This window comes from Vanessa cardui, chromosome 25 (assembly GCF_905220365.1).
Source record: "Vanessa cardui chromosome 25, ilVanCard2.1, whole genome shotgun sequence".
Lineage (NCBI taxonomy): Eukaryota > Metazoa > Arthropoda > Insecta > Lepidoptera > Nymphalidae > Vanessa > Vanessa cardui.
In genome coordinates this window covers 6,307,487-6,331,661 of record NC_061147.1, presented here as the reverse complement: position 1 = coordinate 6,331,661, position 24,175 = coordinate 6,307,487, and the positions used below count along the sequence as shown (strand labels likewise).

The 24,175-nt window shown below is 31.5% G+C and overlaps 1 protein-coding gene across 5 annotated transcripts in view; it reads left to right on the top strand.

Annotated features, from left to right (window-relative positions):
• The window catches only part of LOC124540396 (protein pangolin, isoforms A/H/I/S), a 148,311-nt gene that overhangs the window by 58,794 nt on the left and 65,342 nt on the right, over positions 1-24,175 (top strand). For 4 of the 5 annotated variants that reach the window (XM_047117900.1, XM_047117899.1, XM_047117903.1 and 1 more), the window contains exons 3-4: positions 4,469-4,532; positions 21,344-21,459. In XM_047117900.1, coding sequence (XP_046973856.1) covers positions 4,469-4,532; positions 21,344-21,459 — 180 coding nt within the window. The remainder of the gene's footprint in view (positions 1-4,468; positions 4,533-21,343; positions 21,460-24,175) is intronic. The other variant, XM_047117901.1, reaches the window with a different exon arrangement.

Below are 24,175 nucleotides of genomic sequence, written 5' to 3'. Positions count from 1 at the left end.
TTAAAGCTACGTCAATATATTACACATAATTACCAATATTAATGTTTAAAGTTAATTGCTTTATTTTCATATACAAATTAATTATGCAGAACGGAAAACGGACTTACATGAATCTACTAGCAATAACACATATAAAAGTCGTTTATTAAAGTGCTTTCGAGTGTAGTAACAAACAAAAGAACATACTTTCAGTCATATTTTTGCGAAGTCATTACATAATGATGACCATCAATTACAACTTGAGGTGCACTTAAAGTTTTTATCTTGTCATCTAGACTGGAGGAGCTAGTCGTCTTGTTTAAGGATTTTGTTCCACTAAATAAGCTATGAAATGCTATACTATTGACGTACAAGATTATATTTTTTATTACTATTTCAGTTTCACTTGCATTTTGCATCAATAAATTATGAGGGCACGGCAAGTTAATGCGTGATTTAATACTCCAAAAAAATCTTGAACAATTCTCAATACCTACTTAAGTTAAGCAACAATAGTTGTTAATAAGAATACTTAGAACGCTTACTTTATTGAATTGTAAGGAAAAGTAAACAAGAAGAAATATAACATGAGTAAATTTCTAAAGGCCTTTGTGTAACCCATTCTTTAATTATTCCAATTTGCCACCCCCAAACAACAATCCTTAATATATTGTCTGTTGTATATTAGCGATCCGTACCTATCAAACAAGCAAGTGACGAAACATCTTAAGCACCAAGGTTGGTGGCGCATTAACAATGCAAGTGATTAGTAGCTCTTATTGGTAATTACCCTCTCCTTAATGGGAGAGGAGGCCTTAGCCCAGCAGTTGAAAAATTTACAGGCTGTTACTTTACTTTTCTTTACGGCACCAATATCTATGGGTGGCTATGTCCTATGTGCCCGTCTTCGCTTTGAGAGCGTGATCCTGATTTAACGACACCTCGCAAAGGATTTTATACACTGTTGTATTACTTTATTAATTGTTGACTACTTATATAATATTATAATTGCTTATTACTGCTTAGACAATGTTTCAAATAAACTAGCTTATACCGAAATAGCTGATTGTAACTTAAAGTAGCAAAAGCTATAACGCAGTCTTCCTTGCTATATCCAGTACTTGTTCACCTTTAAACATCTTTACATTTTTCTTTCCCATATTTATGTTTAATTTTTTTTCGTTCAATTATTTTAGTTATTTCTTAATGAACTTAACTTAAAAATGTCTTACTAGAACAAAGTAATTATACATTTTTATAGAGGTGTCATTTAAATACAAATGAGGAATTATATTCATAAATTAATCTTCAATAGTTTAAAGGATACCTATTCACGTAATCCCAACAGTGAGATAAACTAAACCAAATGGATAAAGATATTTACACAATATAAAATATTAAATTTAAAAGTTTATGTGTGTGCGTGTCTTCTATGTGTGTTTCACTCATCCGATTATGATGAAACTCTTAAGTTATTCTGCATAAGCTCTAAGGTGCTTGACCCAGAGCAACTCAACTACGTCTGTCCTTCGATATAAACGTTCGTGCGAAGCCAGGACGGCTAGCGAGTATGCAATAAAAAAATATTCCAGCTATCAATCTATCAGATCATTAGTTATTTTTTAATTGTTTTCAAATATTTCATAATCATCCCAAGCACTGGAACATAACATTACAGTTACATAAAACCATCTGCCCGCCATATATGGTCCATGGAATACAGCTGCGTTGAAAAAAATCACTATTTAAAAATGCATCTTCGAAGTAATAACAATTAACAACATTAGTATGTAACAATATGCTAAAATTAAACATAAAATGCGGATATTTCTAATAAAAACCACAACTTTCATTACAGAAGCCATTTAGTTGTTTTTGCATCGATAATTATATGCCATTAATATATATTTTTAATGTATTCTCGTTGTTATAGAATTATACGAAATGTGTTGATGTTCATCAATAATGTTTATTTATTTTAAACTCTAAATGGGTGGTGTAAAGGTTAATTAAATGTATATCTTAATTAAAATAACAGTAATAACTTCGCTCTTTATATAAACGATAAAATCTGAACAAGAAATAATATTCAACAACAACAACAACAGCCTGTCAATTTCCCACTGCTGGGCTAAGCCCCCCCCCCTTTTTGAGGAGAAGATTTGGAGCATATTCCACCAAGCTGCTCCAATGCCAGAATTTCGTTGAAATTAAACACACGCAGGTTTCCTCACAATGTTTTCCTTCACCGCCCAGTTCGAGATGAATTATAAACACAATTTAAGCACATGAAAATTGCTTTGGTGTTGCCTTGGTTTGAACCCGCAAACATCGGTTAAGATGCACGCGTTCTAACCACTGGGCAATATTCATGGAAATAATATTTAGTATTTATTTAAATTCGGTAAATATAAAATTCAATTAACATCAAAAGAAATCTCCAGTGTGATCATTACTGGTTATTTTTAGTAGAATTTTATTTAACTCACAGACATATAGAGTTACAATTTAAAATATAATTGAATAAAGTTTACACATAGAATACAGAATTAAAAATATATTGACCGTCTGTCGTATTCAATTATGAGTGAAGATAAATTATCCGCACACTAAACGAAAATATCATATTTTATTAAAAATCATATACGGCAAAAATGCACGGCCTTTTTTTGGAATAAAGTTTTAAATCAGTCCATTGAGTCATATATTTCAGATCAGTGTTGATATTTATTTACACTGTAGATATATAAATAATGAAGTTACGTTTTAATGTGAAAAACCGGGGTATAAAACATGTACATCGTGATATGTCATGACGCTCTCTCATGACTCCGCTATTTTGTACTTGTTAAATAATATTTATCTAAGACGACTTTTTTTGCACGCGGCTTCGCTCGCGTTTTAGGAAGCCTTTCTTGGACTTCAAGTTTGCTTCATACAAAATTTCATGAAATTCAGTTCATCGCTTTGGTCGTGAAAGAGCGACAGAGTTACTTTCACATTTATAATATCAATATTGATAAAGTTCCGTTTTAACGTGAAAAACCGGGGTATAAAACACGTATGTATAGATGACGTATAACGGCCACGCTATTATGTACTTGTTAAGTAATATTTATCTTAGATTAATAATTGCTATAAACCAATATTCAATCATCCGTTTAACGAATCATACAAAAAAAAACTGTTGTAATGGTACTTACCCTTGATTTGGGGAAAACACGTCCGAGTGGGGTAAACTGGTTTCCTCTATCCCATTACGGCCCTCGTAAAGATATCGGGAGACTATTCTAGGGTCGTACGTAATAATATCGTCGAGTATCGTGTTTATACCAAATATCTTGATGCATGATTTATCTAATAACCAAGAAATTATTAATCAAAATATTTCGTTATAACATATCAAATTATCTCAAATAACTATCTAAAATCTATGCTTAGTTAGTTATTTAAAAACGTAGTTTAAATTTATTTATACTAATACAGTATAAGTTAATAAAAGGTTTAAATATCTTCCGTTCTAGCGACCCGAAACTTCTAGAATTATCATTATTTCTTTAGTAATTTGTTCATGTATTGTACACAAAAACCTTCCTCTCGAATCAATCTTTTAAAGAAAACATATCAAAATCCGTTGCGTAGTTTTAAAGATCTAAGCATACAAAGGCACAGACTTATATCACTTAAAAATACTATAAATAATGACACCATATCGCGTGATACGATAATACTCCCCATGCACAATCACTAAGGTGTCGTGATTTCAACGGTCCATTGGCTCTTTAGCGAGAGGAAATCTGTTCCCGAATTAATGATAGCGGAAACATTTCGATTTGTTATGTCCATTATTATAGTTGATATTGTTTGGGGAAAGGTTTCAAGTGGAATGAATCGGTTGCCATGGCCCTGAGGGAGCGATTCGTTCGACTTTTTATCGTGTGATCTTTTATTGGCGTTTGCGTCGATGTATCAATTTCTATGATTTTACTTCACGGCTAGTATTGACATTTATCAGTTACGCTGCTGATGAACATTATCGAGACGAGTGGTTAGAACGAGTGCATCTTAACCGATGATTGCGGGTTCAAACCCAGGCAAGCACCGCTGATTCATGTGCTTAGTTTCTCTTTATAATTCATTTCGTGCTCAGCGGTGAAGGAAAACATCGTGAGGAAACCTGCATGTGACAAATTTCAAAGAAATTCTGCCACATGTGCATTCCACCAACCAGCATTGGAACAGCGTGGTGGAATATGTTCCAAAAACCTTCTCCTCAAAGGGAGAGGAGGCCTTTAGCCCAGCTGTGTGAATTTACAGGCTGCTGTTGTTGTTGTTGAACATTATCCACCTTATCTGTGATAGAATTTTCTTATTCTAGAATATTCTTCCACGCCCTTCACTACGCTACTTCGATTATAATGTTCTGTTAGGTTCTTTTTAATTTTAAGTTACTATATATGATAATAATAATAATTGTTTTTATTTTCAGGAAAAATCCGGCGAGCCTTATTCCGGTAAACTATCGGTGAAGTCGGATCTAAGTCCTGTGTTTGGTAAGTTTTATTATTTGACTTTATTTATATCTAATTTAATACACGTAGAATTTTTATTTTGATAAGTTTAATTCGTAAAGTATAATTCGTAAATAAAGAAACACCAAGATTGTTAGTCTGTAAAGTTTTTAAGCTACTCTCTTAATAATATAATGATTTATAGCTATGTATGTATATTTTATATGTATCCGAAAAACCACATTGGATTATTCTGGAAAGTAGCTTATCCCAGCGATCTATTATTATCCCATTCGATGTCCCAGCTGTGGGATATATACGGAACCCTGTACCTACCTACCTAAATTAAAATAATAAATTTGAGACTAAGATAGACTTAAATTATTATGAATATTTATTGAAAGTATAATATGTCAAGAATTTCAATTATTAATTCACTCTATCAAAAAAATACTTTATTAATAAATGTAAAATAAGTCAAATGGAATCAAACATGTAAATGTAGCAGTGGGGGTTCTAAAAAGGGAGTTGTTTAACGAAAAAATTTGCATTAAATGTATAATTTTTGTATGTATATTCATTTAATTCTATAAAAGTTCGGTGACAATATAAAGTTACAATTAATTCAGTCGCTGAAGAAAATTGCAGTTAATTAGAAAACTTATGTCCTTTTGCAAATCACTGAATATTTTAAATTAAATACCAACTATAATAGTAGGTATCTAATTTGTTACATTTTGATTTATATAATTAAATCAGAAAAAAGGAAATGATCTCCTTCCGTTATGGTTTCATATTTTTTACAATATAGGGACATATAAAAGACAGGTGCATACCTTGTACCCTTTCATTCAATTGGTGATTTTCTTTAAAATTCTTCTTAATTTTTTTCTCAAGGTACGCTGTTGTAAAGTCAGTCAATTTATGTAAAAATAATGCATTAATTACGTCCAATACTTATCGATTGTTTTATAAAACAATTCTATAAAAATACATGACAGTTTAATCATATGTATAGATAGAGTTAAGATAATATTATTTTGCTAATTGTCATGATTATCAATAATTAAGTTCATACTTAGCTATCATAAATGTGAGATAACGTTCCCGCTCAATATGCAAAAAAGCATAAGTCGTTCATAAATTAGACTGAAAATTGCGAGAAAATCGAGATAAGCAAATACCAAGGTTAAAAATAATGCCTACATCTAAACCTGTTTGAGAGCAAAGTCCTTGTTTAATTCAAGTTCTTTGTTGAATGAAATGCTAAGAAACTAGAATTACTACACTTTTAACGTCAATTATTATCATTTGAGCTATTTGTATTACTTGCCTTAAGTCTAATCTAAATATCAATTGGCTTTGATTTCAGTTTAAACTAAGGTATTTTTTTACGAAGGTTAGATGAGCAATCAAGTCTTACTGATAACTCGTCGAGGTTCATCTCGATGTAAGGCGCAATTTACATATCCAGTGACACTTTTGGGCCGAAATTGTTCCTTGTGCATGTAATTGACACGAACAACGTTAAACATACTTGTCCTTCATAACGGAATTACAGTTACACTCTTTGGCAGAGGCAAACCTGAATATATTGATAATAATTTAATTATTTTTTATTATTATGCATCTTAAGCTAAATCCGCATACGTCGCTTTTGTTAAATAATGAGTTTCAACAACTATGTTATGACAAGCTTGTGAAAATAAAGAATTACATGCCATCGACTGGTTCTAAATGTAAATTCTTCCGAAAGAATGGGTTCTTTATAAACATGTATACAATTTCTATTTTTCTATGATCATTGAAAACCAAAGCATCATTACACCTCAGATCCTATGATCTCTGGAGTCACACTACTGTTTTTCCTGAAAAGAACTTCTGCCTAGAACTCAAAAAAATTAGCTATTACAACAGCATTATATTACATGCATTTGTAAACACAATATAAATTATTTTATTTATAAACGACTGAAAATATACATTCATAATCTTTATATTAAGATTGAAATAAATATTATTAAAAATAATTTTATTAAATCACGAACTGAGGATTTTGAAATTTCGATAAATAACACTTTTAAAACTGTCCAACCGTGATGGAGCACTGAGGAAAAGACGCGTGTTGACATTGTCGAATTATACTTAAAGGCATACTTTACACAGCATTTAATTCGATTACTTATTTCGAAGACACTTCAACCTTCCTTATTTTATCGAATGGGATTTATATTCGTTATATTAAAAGAAATGCTATCGTCTGACACTGAAGGTCAGAATTGATTGTGATCATTTGTCAGGCTCCGAGAATCTTCATTATTGTACGTCAATTTACCCACCCGTTGTTTTTGCCTGATTAAAGGAGCTGACATTTTGTCTTACGATGTTTATTTATAAAGTTATTAGCATTTGTATTTAATTTTGATTGCTTGAAGACGTGAAAGCTAGACAAGAGACAAAAAAATGCGTTTTCTCTTTTTTAATACTATATCTATACAAGTTTTGAATTACCATTATGATATAGCATAACAGTTGCAATTGTCAAAAAAGGTTTTATAGGATATTTTTGTTATATAACGGACTTTTAAAGATAATCAAATGTTAATTAATTGTTATAATAAATATGTACGTAATTTCAAATGAAATACGAAAGGTTCGAAAAATTATCTGTGATATAAATAAATTTCATTCCCATTATCAGCTCAACGGTAAATAATAATTATTGATATAAATTTAAGCACTTAGAACTGAGTCTTGTTTTTCGAATTCTTTAAAACATCGTTAAGTTCAAATGGCATACAAAAACTATTGTCTCAAGGTGAATCATCGAGAGATTATTGTAAATCGAATGTTAAATTGTTTTCTATAGAGTCGAGAAGGTGGGAATTATCACGGTGATGTCTGCCCGGAGCGGCCATTATGTGAGAATTATGTGTGTTTTATCGCCAGCTTATAATCATCTGTCACTATCGTTACAATATTTTCGTATAATTTCATCTGACTCCACCTCCCGATAGGGATGCTGTTGGCATTGTTCTCAATTTAAATATTCAATGTCGATAATTTTGTGTCTTGAAATTCGATGCTATTATTTTTATACTTATATAATATTACTTTTTATACCGGAAATGTATCTTTCTCTGAAAAACAGTGGTTTTATAAGAATGAATTTTGGTTAGACGTTTACTAACATTCTATTGCTATTAAAAAAAAAAAAATGATAATTTTCTCGAATCATTCTATCAAATCGTATGGATTTATACCTGCGTAATGGGTCTTAGAAAAAAAAAATATAAAAATCAATATTAAATTTTTCTATCGATAGTCGCCCATCACTATCGGGCACGTCCGAACGCCTCGTTATTTGTTGTTCTTAGTGTCGTTTTTTGTTATTTTTTTTTCCACGGGATGTTTTCGTGGAACCGGTTCTCTAATCTGATCAGCTCGCCACGACTCCGGGCGAACCAGAAAAAAAAAATAAAGCATGTGATGTACAAAGACTATTGGGAAGTTTTGAATTATTTTATGGGAACTAAGAAGTTATCTGCCTTGATGTATATCTTTGGCCTTTGGTGTAATACTAAAGTAATTACAAAAAAGAAGTACTACAAAGCCCATTTCTATCATGCTCACATATAGAATGCTTCAGAACATTTAGTACTATATTATCATTAATAAAGCCTAGTAATAAGTACTAGTATTTAACATATAGTATGAAGAAATAAGTGAACGAGTTATTACAGGCCTAGATTTCAAGATTATTGCTTCGATTAAGACCTTATAGATAAATAGTTTCTTGTTGATAGTATCGATAAACAAAAAAGGTTATAGGTTATAACGAAGCTCAAACCTACATTTTCATCTTATACAGTGTATTTATAGGTTTATTCACATCTTATTCCAAACAACACTCCAAATTATTTATTGAATTGAAATTGAATGAAAAATAAAATCATAAGATATCTTCACAATCATATAGTATGAAATATGTATACAAAAAGCATTACAAGTTTTGCTTTTAATATCAATACAATAATAAAACTCTTAGTGCTTTCAATCATATTAAATATCAAGAGGATCGATCAACGTAAGTGATTATAGTCAGTAAGTAACTTAATGGCGAAAAAACATTATTTCCAAATAAATCTCAAATAAAATATAAATGCTTTAAATCGTAAAACATTTGCAATCATCATGTTGTTGCATTATTCAATTTTATATGATTTAAAAGCTTACTGCGAGAATACATCTCTCATGTATAATTTGTCATGATTGAGAGTTTTTAGGTGGAATTAAAAAAAATACCTTAATATATGATTAGAATTACATATAATATGTCAAGTCATTATTATGAATACAAACACCAGCGGCTTCGCTCAAGTTTTAGGTGTTCACGTTGTAAGTGGGTTCACGCTTATACCAAATTAGAGAAATTCCTTTATTTAGAGCTATACCTGGGTGAAGGATAACGTCATAGTTATAAGGCATATTGTCATTGGAACTAAACTAACAAATAAAATTTCAGATCCGTAAAATATGGGCAAGGTCAATAAATAATAACTAGTTTTAGTATTGGTGAAACTCAATAAATGCGAATGCTTTTATCGGTGTAATGATTGAAGACATGATTTATATGGAATCATTATTGATTCAAATCGAAATTTTAACAAAACATATTCATTTGTTTTGACAGCTGAGATAGTGAATGAATATGCTTACATGAATCATAACAGAAACTTACGGGGTTGGGGGGTAATTTACTTATTATTGTTGTTTAAATCCATTCACTAGCATAACGAACAGCAGTAATGCTATATTATAAGGAATGACTAATATTTCCTTTTAAACTTAACACTATGATGACAATAGCCCAATGGTTCAAGACCGATCCTGCGACTTTACATCCTCAGGCTTGCCTTAAGCCATTGCGCTAATGACGCCTCAAGTATATTAGAATCTATTACAGACGAAACGGAAATAAAGATTTTCAACAGTGCAGGACAGGCTAATATTAGACAGCACGGCTGCGGCCGACTCATACCCATGAACTTAAACACAACTTACAACATATTTTTTGTACGACGAAACATTCAGTTATCTTTATAGATATCTTCGACAAGATATTGGCAATACAAGAAGTATAAATATTCCTCAATTGTGTAATTACATAAGTTCACTAACACTTCTATCTTCAGATGAAATGGAGTTGCCCGTGTATTTCTCTTATGATTATCGTCTAACAACAATATCATAGTTCTGTTTCGGCTTGATTGTACCCGTGTGACGTCACACAGGGGTATCAAAGTCATAGTTCCCAAGGTTGCTGATGTATCACACGACACCTGATGGTAACTTAACAGCTTACAAACGTATTTCAAATAATAATAATAATAATGAGTGGTTTAGCATATCGCTTATTACCCTATGAAATTAGACACATGCACGTTTCTTTCTTTCACCGCCGAGCACGAGATGAATTTTAAACACAAATTAAGCATATATATATAGTGGTGCTTGCCTGGCTTTGAACCCGAAATCATCGGTTAAGATGCACTCGGTGTAACCACTGGGTCATCTCGGCCAACTCATTAACAGATAATATGAAATCCCGCTGTACTTATCCTTTCTTCTGATTCTTTAAATAATAATTTATTGCTCATATAGTATTACTGATGCAATATTTTCCGACGCATCATCATTCTTAATAGTTTTCATTAGACTTGTCACGCGATTAAGATAAACTTGTATCAAAGACAATTTGTCAATTCGAAACCAGTATCTAATCTTATGAAATGTTGCTTGTTTAACTTTTATAATTATGAACAACTACCTTCAGACGCCGTTTTACCTCGAGGAGAGAATTAAAAAAAGTTGCCAAATTTCAACTAAATTCAGTTTCGTGATAAAGTATTATAATACAGAGTTATTTTAGCATTTTAAATATTAATAAAGATCTGCCATGTTTGTAATATATTATAAGTAAAGTAACATCCTGTAAATTTCCCACTCCTGGGATAAGGCCTCTACTTCCATTAAGAGGGTTTGGAACATATTCCACCACGCTGTTCCAATGCGGGTTGGTGGAATGCACATGTGATAGAATTTCGATGAAATTAGACACATGCAGGTTACCTCACGATTTTTTCCTTCACCGCGCAGCACGAGATGAATTATAAAATAATAATTAAGCACATATACCTATATAGTGGTGCTTGCCTGGGTTTGAACTCGTAATCATCGGTTAAGATGCACGCTTTCTAACCACTGGACCATCTCAGCTCATATATTATAAAAAGTCGTTTCAATTTTTATGTTTTAATTTAATAAGAGACTTAGTAGTCACTCTTATTCATCAATCATATAAAATAAACTAAAAGCTTTCAATGTAAGTTGTACGGAATAAGAAGTCATATCAATTAATTTTGTAAACGTAATCTATATACCTATATTTTTTGGTAATACTATAATTATCTGCCAGTTTTCAGTAAAGAGAATGTGTAGTAGATTTTCGCTGCTACGAAATTATTATTGAAGCACTTGTTAGTGGCCATAAGTTGCCTTTCTCGACTCTACTAGCCTGAGTGTTTATGGATTCACAATACGCTTTTGAATACGACTTGATCGTCTATTACTAATGCTTGTTATGTGTAACCAGACTTCACACCCGAGAATCAACATTAGCTTACTGCAAACGCGTATCTGATCCATAATTCCACGTTGTGTTCATATTCATAAATGTACATATATGTAACCATTCGTCTCGCTCTTTTCTAGCGATCATCATTATCCGTCTCGCTCTCACACAATTTGCGATTCATATTCCAGTCTTGGCTACCTGTTGGATGTTTTATGTCATTATATCCGAGTTCTAATTGGAAGTTGATATGCGTTCACAATTAAGCGGCATCGTTAGATTAACGAGCTTTTTACACTATCACGGGCTCGAGTGACGAACTGACAGCGAATAGATAACGATATGTTATATATATAATTTCCTATAATGAGAAGTAATTGGCGTAATCAGCCGTTTATCTTCCATCGTTACGGTGTTTATTCAAATACATACGCTTTTTGTTTCGCGCCATCTACGGCTGCAACAATTTTAATGTCAGCCGTAACTCAAAAGGCGTCTCGTTTTTACTCGCTCAAATATAAATATTCAAATGTTCTATAATAGCTGACGCATTATTCAGATCTTGTGTCGTATCTTTTTTAATTCGATTCATATAAACAATTATGTGTTAAGTTACAAATTTCAGTAAAAACTGAGACATGTGTCAACTGTCAGTTGGACGTTTTGAATGTAATTATTTTAATTAAAACTGAAAATGTCGTCCTGACATGCGAACGTATTTAAAGAAACACAGTGTGAAATAACCTATTTTTTTTTTGAATTTTTATATACTTTTAAAGCGATGCCTTTTCTGTCTAATTGTTTAACATGTTCAGTTTTTAATTAATTGTATTCTATATAAGTATATTAGGGATCGAATTTTAAATAATACTGTAGGCAGTTTTGTGTTGTTTTTATCATCTGTGGAGACTGTTTCTTGCGTATCCGAACCCGTCAGAATCAAGTCCATCAATCATTAGTAAGATGGTTTTTTATTTATATTAAGTAGTGACGAATACACTGGATGAATCCTTCGCTATTTGCCAACAAACATTATTTGGATAAAATTAATAATAATAGCAAAACAAATAGTGATCGAAGGTAGATGTTTATCAACACTATCACTACATAGTATAAAACAAAGTCATTTTCTCTGTCGCTATATCCCTATGTGTACTTAAATCTTTAAAACTACGCAACGGATTTTGATACGGCTTTTTTTAATATATAGAGTAATTCGAGAGGAAGGTTATTGTATATAATACATGGGCGATATAGTAAAGCAACACAGATAATTTTAGAAGTTTCTAATGCGATATCGTAAGTAAACAAAGTCTGTAGTACATTTAGTATCAGCTTTGCACCCAAGCGAAGCCGGGGCGGGTTGTTAGTTTTCATAACTTAGTAATTGCATGTTTTCATTGATTATAAAGCTGGTCAATATCTGCTAAATAAATACAAATGAAAATCGTTTCACAAACCGAAGTTAAAAAAGTTCTAATTCGTTTCATATAGAATAAATCATTACGAAAAAATATTTGATAAATTTATACTTCAGTATACTTTATATAAAGCAATGTTTATGCTGATTATATATATATATTCCAATATATAAAGTCTATAAATATTTCATAACAGATAATTATTTTTTTTTATTAAGCATTATACGTACTTAAGGTTTGATTGATTCTGGCTTTTTAATCGTAACGTAATCATTTCTTAATAGAGGATATCGTCGAAATAAAATGATAATTAAGCCAATTAATAGTTTAAGCTGATAAAATTATCAAATACTTAAATACTTAATTGTTGGAAACGATTCTGGTATGTTATAAAAATCTGATTAAATTTTTCCATTGATTTGTGTTTATCTCATACATTACTGTAAGCAATGGGCACATTGCTGAACAGTAAGGAATGTATGTGTCTAAGAAATAGTTTTTTAGAAGAGTGTCTCTTTGTATTTTAAAATAACCGTTTTTTACTAAATGCATATTTATGCAAACGGAACATATACCAAAATTATTTATTTTAAATTTTTGTTTGTTCCGGCTAATCTTTAGAACGGCTGGACCGATTTTGATTGGACTCTGACTGCAAGAAAGCTGATAAAATAAGGAGTAACTTTGGCTACGACAATTACGTTTTATGTTTAATCCAAACACACTCGAAGTTGCGGGCATGGCTAGTTATAAATATAACTGTTAATTTATTCCTTTGTTTCTAAATGTTCATTATTAAAAATTTTTTTAAGAAACCAAACGCTGAAATCGATAAGACTTATTGGATATACTATACAATATATATGTATACCTTGTTTTGCTTCATTGGTAATTTCACGAAACCCTAAAATAGTACACAAGAGCAAATTGTATTTATTTAGGAAGATTTATCTCGCGTACGTGAAGGAAGATATAAGGTGTACACGGATATTGCCTAAACAAATAAAAGTTTCACGGCCTGCAAACTCGCTGACCGCAAAATTATGGAATGACACAATGTCCGGTCCGGAACCGTTCGCCTCCCAGGTAGCGTTGAACTTTTTTACGTCATATCAAATAACATGGGTGGTATCACAAATTATAAATCTGATTTGTCTGTTTGTTCCATCACTACTAATTTGTTGAAACGATTCTGACGATATTTTTTATAGACACAAAAGGTCGTATCATTTTTAATAAAACTATTTTATTTACAAAATATATATAATCAAATGATATCCAAACAATATTATGATGAAATGTATTGTTTTGAAAATAAATCGTAAAATTTTTGATAACCTCTAAAAATCTATTTAAAGCTTTACAGCTGCATCAACCCTTGTAGTTCCAAAAACGGTGTGTAGTTAAAAGGACGAAAAATTAAAACATTTGGACAAATTATATTTTATATGTAACAAATTGTGTATGATATTCTTCAGATATTCGCTATTCATTACAAGAAATATAACATAGGTAATAACTACATCAAAATATGTGAGTTTAGTTTATGGTTCTGTGGAAATGCGAGCAATTTACGAAATAACTAATATGGCCTATATATTTTTGTACTCCAATTAATAAGTTTACATTGAAAACAGACGAAGCTGTCGACCGGCAATAGTCGTGCTATAATTTGATCAAATGACTCACTCTACTTGTCAGGGTTATATTCGATTTTATTGCTTTTCCATTTTTTTGCGAAACCTAATATATTTTAATAAAATTTTATCTTTTTTTCGTATTTAATATATTAATTCGTATATCGTTATAAATTGGTAACTTCGTTGGCTATAAATGTGTAATTTATTGTTTATTTAATTTATGTTATGGTTAGCATTAAAATTCGTTACAACCATTTTAAAAATGATTTAGATCATACAGATGTATATAGCTATTTTATATGTGATAACCAAAGTCAAAAATTTAGTTTATGCTTTTACGTATATACTTATGTGTTTACCTAACACGCACATTTGTAAAAAATAGTTGCACTTGCTTTTTATGACGCAACGTCACATTTAATGGAGCTTAATATTTTGGTTCCGTATCTATATAGTTATTTTAATTCTTATACAGAAAAATAGTTTAATTATTTGTATAAATAAAAGCCTTTAACAGACAGTAGTCCCCGTTGGTATATCTTTCTCATAACATGTGTGCGCATGTCTTTACCTCGTATTACATCTCAACCAATATTTATTTAGGCTTAGGACCCACCGCGGTAGTTCTCAGAAACACTAGTATAGATTTTATAGAGGCTGTGGTTGAAATTATTTCGTAAGGGGTTTTAGAAACGTGTCGGATTTGACGTGTAAACGAGCTTTTAGTGCTACGTCATTGATGACTTTGAGTTATAATTGCGAGATGAAACTTTTTCGATTAAAACTCTTTTTATAGTAATATTTTTAAATATCGAATACTGTTATTTTTAATATATGCCTAAGTTCAGACTGGTCTACTTAAATTACACGTATTATAAGATGAGTTTATTTCCATGAAATGTATCAGATTAATTTGAATTTAGAATGTATTCTACTAATTAATATTTTATTAAAAAATTCGTCATTTAAAATTTAATCGCGAGTGTAAGAATCTCTATTGATATTGTAATAATAGTAACAAAAAAACAATGTTATATGTAAATAAACATAAAAATGAAATAATATCACAATATAATAATATTGGTAACATTCACAAATATTAAATTCTATCAATTAATAAACCGCGTTATAAATTCGCTCAGAATCATATTCTGCAATATTAACAAACAGAATCTATAATTACTCTTATTTATGTATTTAAAGTGTATAATATTACTTAAATATTTAAAATACATACATAAATATAAATAATAACCTAACTAGGTCGTCGTCGTGATTTATAGAAAAGTTTAGATTAGTAGTCACCCGCAACTTTGCTCGCGTTTTAAGATGTTGTTTGTCATGTGTTAGGCAAAAAAACTGTTTCAAACCACATTTCATGAAAATCGGTTCAGCGGTTTGGCCGTGAAAGAGTTACAGACAGACAGACTTTCACATTTATAATATTAATATAGATGTTTTTTAACTGCTTAAAAACGTAATAACATCTTACCTTGTTGATAAATGAAACAAAATTTACTATAACTGATTAGCGACGTGCATATTTGTCGATCTACACATGGTTCATACTTTATCTTTCTATATAGTAATATAAGGTTTATAAGGAACAGTATATAAGTTGTGTGTTTCTTATAGAGTAATATGCATATAAAACATATACCAGAAAGGGACAGACTGAGGAATGAAACGCCATTAAAGAACAGTTAAAAGAGTTTCTTGCCGGTTCTTCCCAGTCAGTGTAAGCTAAAATGCGGACTAGTGCATTTTGTATAATGGCCATTCAAAAAGGGCTTGTAAGAGCCTATTTTAATAGACGATTTATGTACATTTTATAAAAATTGTTTTTATAAAAATGCTACTAAATATACTACTTTATATAATTAATATATAAAAAAATACCGATGCTATCGCTCTATTTATAGAATGCACTCTTAACATATTTTATGTTTCTGAGAAATATTTTAAATCGTATCGACGGTTATCTTTATGATAATAAATATTATATCGCAAGTAATATGATTTACGTCACAAGTATATTATTTGAGGTATAATATATTTTTGTAAACAAGTGACAAGATTTGAATTTGCATTAAATTTACTAGAAAACTGTCTAAATAAAAAAAAAACAAAGTAATCAACCCTTCGTTTCTATTCTAATTAAGCAACGTTACGAATTTATATTTAACTTCAAACATTATGTGTAAGTAACAGTAACTCAAATTATAACCAGTTTCCTCAACTGTACTATAAAAGCCTCATTTTATGTTAAGCATAGTTTTTATACGTAATTATATGTACATTTATAGTAGATTTTAATTATACCGATAAAACATTGATAGAATCTATAAACCATAAAACAAAGAGTTTTTTTATAATATAATTTTATTACTATCTTTACAATACCGCAATATGTTTAATAATACTATTAAATAAATTAAATTTATTGGTAAATTAATGATTAATAAATGTAATACGTGTAAGTATAAAAAAAAAACTTTCATAATCTAGCGTTAATGCATTTATTTCATTTCGAAGCTTGGGCGTCCATTACGAGAGTCGTGTCATTATAGACGCTTCTAACACTCATTAAAATAATTCCACGCTTACAAAACAAATTACCGTCAAATTGAAAGGGCTCGAGTACTATTGTAGGGATGCACCACAATTAGTGGAGTTGGGCGCCTTTCTTTACATTACAGATTTTAAATTTGGGTATTTTGTATGGGAGAGTAAGTAACAAGTGTAAATGATGTAATATCGGGCAAGGCCTCGTCAATTGTATTATCCATGGTGAATCTCTATGACTTGACGATTAAGTTTTAAAACAAAATATGATATTGATATTTTTATATGCAATACCATCATCAGATAGACTGCATTTCCGACTTTCATTGCAAATAAACAATCTTTTCATGTCAATCGTATTTTTCGTATATTTATTTTATTATAATATTTAATGATTTTTTTGGTTTAGTTTGATTAATTAGATATATTTTTTTATCGTCATAACGACAGAAAAATATGCCAACTTCAAGTTTATGGGTTTAATAGTCCTTGTTTAATCAAAACTTGGAACATCAACGGACTTCAAGATTTAGTTATTCATACTTTGATTTTTACTATACTTTCTTTATTGAGCTTACAAATATTTAAAGTGCCTTATGCCAATGACAAAGGTTTTACGTACATGGGATTATAATCTGTCTAACAATTGACATAAAGGTTGATATTCCTTAAAGATGTGTATGTTAACCAGATCGATAACGATCGAAATTAAGATAAGGATAGAAATAAAATATTTAAAACGATGTTATTGGTAATTTTGAAATGCGCGAATGTGTCCATCGCTTATCTTTATTACCATATGTTTCCGTTTAATATGTAGGAATTCGCTAAAATATAGTATTTTTAAGATTAATTTATATTTAATCGACAGACATAAAATTACAAAACCACAGCTGTCTTGCCTAGCGAAGCGATAGCGAGCGTTTCATCTGTTTAATTTATTTTTAATACTTGTATTTTGAAGCTAAAAAAGCTACTACTTTCTGTATGATTGGTTTAAAACTACTTTGGTAGGCAGTTTAAGTAAATAAGGCTCCATCTAAAAGGTTCCAATTTAAAGGCAAAAAAAAACGCAAGTGACTGTTTTTTTTCCTATTTATAAAGTTAGTGGTTTAGTTATAGCTTTAGCTGTCATGTTCAAGGCAGACACATGAATATTATACATATAAAACATAAGTAATGAACAGTTTTTTTTCCACTTACGACCTTTTGTGCGATAATTAGTGTTAGTAACAGCCCGTGAATATCACAATTACAGCGCAAAGCCGTCTTTTGTTTTGTAAAGGATTGAGAGCTTAATTAAACGTGTAACCAGAACGAGATTACTTTTTTTCAATTTTTAATATGAATTTATGCAAACGGCGATTACCTAATGGAATACCACCTTGACTTATTATCTATTAACACTAACGCCACTGTGTCCGAAGCTTTAAAGTAGCAGCCTGTAAATTTCGCACTGTTAATGCCCCCCTCTCCCATTAACCAAAATGTATTATTATGTAATGAACAGCGTGGTGGAATATGTTCCAAACCCTCTCCGGGTTTGGAACATATTCCACCACGCTGTTCCATTACGAGTTGGTGGAATGCACATGTGGCAGAATTTCAATGAAATTAGACACATGCAGGTTTCCTCACGATGTTTTCCTTCACCGCCGAGCACGAGACGAAATATAAACACAAATTAAGCACATATATATAGTGGTGCTTGCCTGGGTTTGAACCCGAAATCATCGGTTAAGATGCACGTGTTCTAACCACTGGTCCGAAGCCTTACTAACAGTAAATTTACACCTGCATCTCTGATCGTAACATAAAATATTCTATGAAAAGTAAATTGACTACGGAACACTAAACCGCGTGACCTGACACAAACTTGCTTGAATAATATTATTTCCATTGCCTTTATGCGTATTACATATTATTATCATAAATTACAACTATTTATTCATTGATATTAGATATTTTGTTCGGTTTAATGATCACCTGCTTTAGACTCATTTCCTCTTGATCGCTTTAGCTATAAAAGTATACTTGACATTAATGATACTACTAGAATACTAGTAATAAAACGTAATTATTCAACTCGTATTAAAAACGTTAAATGTCATATAAAATTACTTATAAAATTTAATTTATAATAAAAACGTTAACATCCAGTATTAAGTTATTAAAGAAATTGTGTAGTCTATTATAGTCGACACAGAAACGCGATCAATATTGTTGTCACATGTTTTGGAGCAAAATTATGAGTGCACATCTGTTTAGGGCTCCGCTTGTCTACTGGCTAACGAGCGATGGCATTTATAAGGCTGCAGTTCTGACCTTGGAGTTGTTGTGTTTGCCTTGGACATGTTACTTCCCAAAGGTTTTTGGTGCATTGGTGATGAAAGATTGGTTTATATTTCATACAGTGCCAATGTTTGTGGTTGGTGGAGACAACCAACCATCGTGCTTACCGCTATTACAAACCACCATCATACATACATACATTAGTTATTAGGAAGAACTGTTACTATCGTTATTGCTATTGACTGGAATGTCCACTATTTAAATCTATGTATTAAATCTAGTAACTCTGTATGTCTGTCTGTCGCTCTTTCAACCAAACCAATGAACCGAATTTGATGAAATTTGGTGTGAAGCAAGTATTTGCACACCAACAAAGGCTACTTTTTGTCTAACATATTGTAACCAATCCCTAAAACGCGAACGAAACCGCAGGCGACAATTAGTATTTAATATGTTTTAAATGTCATAACACATTTGATTTATTCACGAACATTTCGCATAAAGGTTATAACTTAATGTAATATAATAATTTGATATACACTGTTACGGAACATACAGGCTATTTTAGTTCAAGTAAAGATATCATCAAATTGTTAAACATGAGGTATTTATAGAGTATTATCGCCATCATAAATGGGACGAGGATTGTGGGTTACAAGGATTTCAATTCAGGAAATATTCATCCCTTGTTCATACCCTAAGCCTTTCACGCCTAGAGCATCCGGTAGTACAGTAGCTCGCACAATTACACGTACAAATTACTCGTGCAATTTGCCCGTCTGCGCCCCGCCCTGCTCACGCTCTGTCTAGCTGATATTTTATTTCACTGTACTTATTACTTCGTTATTCCACATAGATATTTTTATTGAAGTGAAACTTCTTTGTACCTCTTTGTTTTATAATACTATTTTTGTAAATAAAGATATCATATATTACATATCCATCATTTTGTACATTGACACTTGTATATTCCTACGAGGGTTTTCTTTCACAATAGTGTGCCTATCCTAATTTCAACTCACGATCTTTCGTTTAAAATATACTTGTAATATCTACTTTACCACCACTGCCTAAAATCTTACTATTAACAATCAATATTTATTAAAAACTAGCTGTTCCTGCGACCTTGTACGCCTTTGAATATAACAAAAAAAATATTGTAGCCTAAGTTACTACTAAGTTATATCAAAATCTGTCCAGCCGTTCCGGAGATTAGCCGATTAACAAAGAGACAGACAGGTCGACAAAAATTGTAAAAAATATAATTTTGGTATATATATTTATCTACTTTAATATTACATACAGACGCTACAATTTAATTATATGTAAAGATATGTATATAAATATTAAAAATATGTATATAAAAACAAGAAAACATTATTTATAATGTTAGTTAAAGCATTCCTCTCATTAAATATCATCGATACAAAATCAATTCTGATTACATCACGCGGAAATCACTTGATTAATTTTAATGAAACTTACTGCAGTAACGACTTACATCCTCTATCAACATATTAGATGATTCTTAACTAGATTCAAAGATAACTTTAACGGAATCTTATACTGGTTAAATTTATCCAATGAAATTTCAGAATATTACGAACGATTTCACCACTTCATCCGGTTTCACTTTGGTTATTTATTGAGAAATGATTATACGTGATGATCTCGACTCCAACTTCGATGGGAACCGTAGTGCCCAAACACGGCGAGCATATTTGAAAATTATATTATAAACTAATGAGGGCTCATACCGCCATCGGCTTTCCAACTTAAAAAAGTCATCTAGAATTGAAAATCAATATAAAATTGTTTCAAGTAGGCTTTTATAGCTCGAAATTAATCTTAAAAACAAATTAAGTACATGAAAAGTCAGTGGTGCTTGCTTGGATTTCAACCCGCAATCATCGGTTAAGATGCACGCGTTCCTACCACTGCCCCATCTCCGCTCTGATCCACTAGTATTTATTTTATTTTATTTCTATATAAGCCTTTAAAGTTCTTCTAAGAGTAGATTCGTATTTATAGTCCAAGCAAGTCGCCCAAGAAATCAGTTACCAACTTGGACGTTCACATCGCTACGTTGGCCTTATTCGTCTACATGTATACCCAAACTAAACTCTTTCTTTTTGATCTCACTATAAAAAAGTAACAACTGGTTTATGTCAATTGTTTTTGTAGCCATTCGTTAGGTTTAATCATGTAAAATGACGTCACGTTGTTCTAGAGTTCCTTATTCAAACGAGATATATGTGTGCTTGTTGACTTTGATAATGTATACTGTAATAATAATTTTAGGTTTCTTCTCTCCAGGTAAATTCGAGCCGCATCCTGCAGCGAGCTTCAACATGGGCTACCTAATGGCGCCGTACCCTTATCCCAACGGCGGAGCGCATCCACTGCCCGTTTCTATGGTAAGTCATTTTGTAATTACTTAATTGATGTATTTGGGAGACAGTTTCATAGCTAGATTATCATTTTATGTGCTGTCCTTTTTTGTTATTTGGAACATACGTACTATAGTTTGTTTCATCCATAAGAGTACAAAAGCCAAATAAACACATTTAATGAACGCGATATCATTTGTCGTTTTAATAATCTATGATATTCATTATGAATTTGCAAAAATTTCATTTTGTACGTTGACTAAGCCATTATCAGAAAGTTTTGAAGTCAAGTGAAGTAGTGTTGTTGTGAACAATACAGCTGAAATATTAGCAAATTAACTGGTATCGATAAATCAAGAGCATATTTTAATTCGTTCTCCAATTGTAATAGGCTGTATGTGGATTTCCTTGGCAGATTACTCACTAAACTCCTTCAAAGGAGGACGTTACGACACCTTACTATAGATCTTCAGGCAATAGCGTTTTAACACTCTAGATGTTTATAGTACTGCTAGAATTATTTTATGCTGCCGCCTGACTAACGTATTAGGTAACACGTGCAGGACTCACACAACTGATGTATCACTTACGTTCACGAACGTGTAATCCCCTGGGTATACAATTGCAATTAATAATAGTGTCAAAGTAAATCTTTTGCGTTCAATAACAACAGAAAATCTCCTGTCGCTTACAAATAATCTTATCAGCTGTTATCGATATCGACTCATGTGATATCTATAATTTTGCGTGTACTGATAAGTGTTAAATATCTGTGGTGTCAGACCAGTGCAACATATAAATTGCACATCGCAAAACAATTGTAATTATTTATATGTTATATTGAATTGGTTATTAATATCTTCTTAATATACGTACCTAATTAAGCATATATTACATATTTTATTTACTTGTATCTTAATAGATTTAGTTAATTAAAATAAAGATTCGAAGTTAAGCATTTAAATTTCTCCAGCACTAATAAACTATCCTTGTACTTTACTTCAATAATCCATGTAGGATAATCATTTTAACATTTAATTACAGTTCTATTAATTTTCAGTAACTCATTCGCCTTACCTCGCCCTGTGTGAATGAATCGTAATGACATATATCGTTAAACATTTAGATATCCACTTGTACTATCTTCACAATTCTCACCTTAATGATTTTTATTGAACAAATAAAGTTATATTTTACTTTGAAACCCAATAATGTGTTAGAAAAAATAAGCAACAAAAATGCAATTACAAAATCAATCTCAATAAAAAAACAATATAGATAAAAAAAAAAAAACAAATTGATTAAATACTGCTATAGTATAATGGAATACCGATTATCCGGATGTAATAAAACTGGCAGTATTCCGTATAATTGAATTCGAATTTGGATAATCGTTGCATCTTCAACAATACTTTACTAATACTTGCCAAACGTAATTACTTCTTATGGTACAAGTTATATTGGGTTGGGTTATATTTTATTTAGGTTGGGGAAAAAGTCTTTTCGCATATAGTATGTATGAACTTGTAATAAAATCTCTTTGGCTATACCATTTGTATCTGGCTGGTTTTGGTATCATTAAAAAGTTTTAATTTTAAAGAAGACACTTCCAAATTCAAATTAGGAATTTGTGTGATTTTCATTTGTTTTTGTTGTTGTTAAAATGAGTGAATCTAAAGAAGAAATTCGATACATTTTAAAATTTTACTATAAAAAAGGTAAAGATGCAACTCAAGCCGCGAAAAAAAATTGTGATGTTTATGGACCTAATGCAGTATCTGTGAGAGTAGCGCAAGTTTGGTTTAAGCGTTTTCAAGCCGGAAATTTTGATATCAAAGATGCGTCTCGCTCTGATCGCCCTGTTACGGACAAAATTAATGCCATTTTTGAAAAAGTGGAGCAAGATCGGCATATTAGTAGTTACGATGTAGCTGAAGAACTGGCAATTGACCACAAAACGGTTTTGACTCATTTGAATAAAGCTGGGTACACAAAAAAGCTCGATATATGGGTGCCTCATGAACTCACTAAAAGAAACCTAATGAACTGTGTACTCATTTGTGATTCTTTATTACGATGTAATGAAACCGAACCATTTTTGAAGAAGCTGATAACTGGTGATGAAAAGTGGATCACATACGACAAGAACGTGCGAAAAAGATCGTGGTCAAAGGCCGGTCAAGCTTCACAGACTGTGGCAAAACCCGGATTAACTCGCAACAAGGTAATGCTGTGTGTATGGTGGGATTGGAAGGGCATCATTCATTATGAGCTGTTACCGCCCGGCAGGACCATCGATTCAGAACTGTATTGCGAACAATTGATGAGATTGTAGCAAGAAATTGTGAGAAAGCGGCCAGAATTGATCAACAGAAGGGGTGTGGTTTTTCACCATGACAACGCTAGACCTCACACATCTTTAGCCACTCAACAAAAATTACGAGAGTTTGGCTAGGAGGTAGTAATGCATCCGCCGTATAGTCCTGACCTTGCACCTTCAGATTTTCATCTGTTTCGGTCTCTGCAGAATTCCTTAGGCAGTGTCAGGTTAACATCACGAGAGGACTGCCAAAACTACTTGTCGCAGTTTTTCGATCAGAAGCCCCAAAATTTTTACAGCAATGGGATCATAACATCGCGAGTGCGCCACCAACCATGAAAATGTCCCTTGCAGTTACACTGCCTCACCATTCACGCTGAAACACAACAACATACTACCACAACTATTACTTGCTGTAAAATG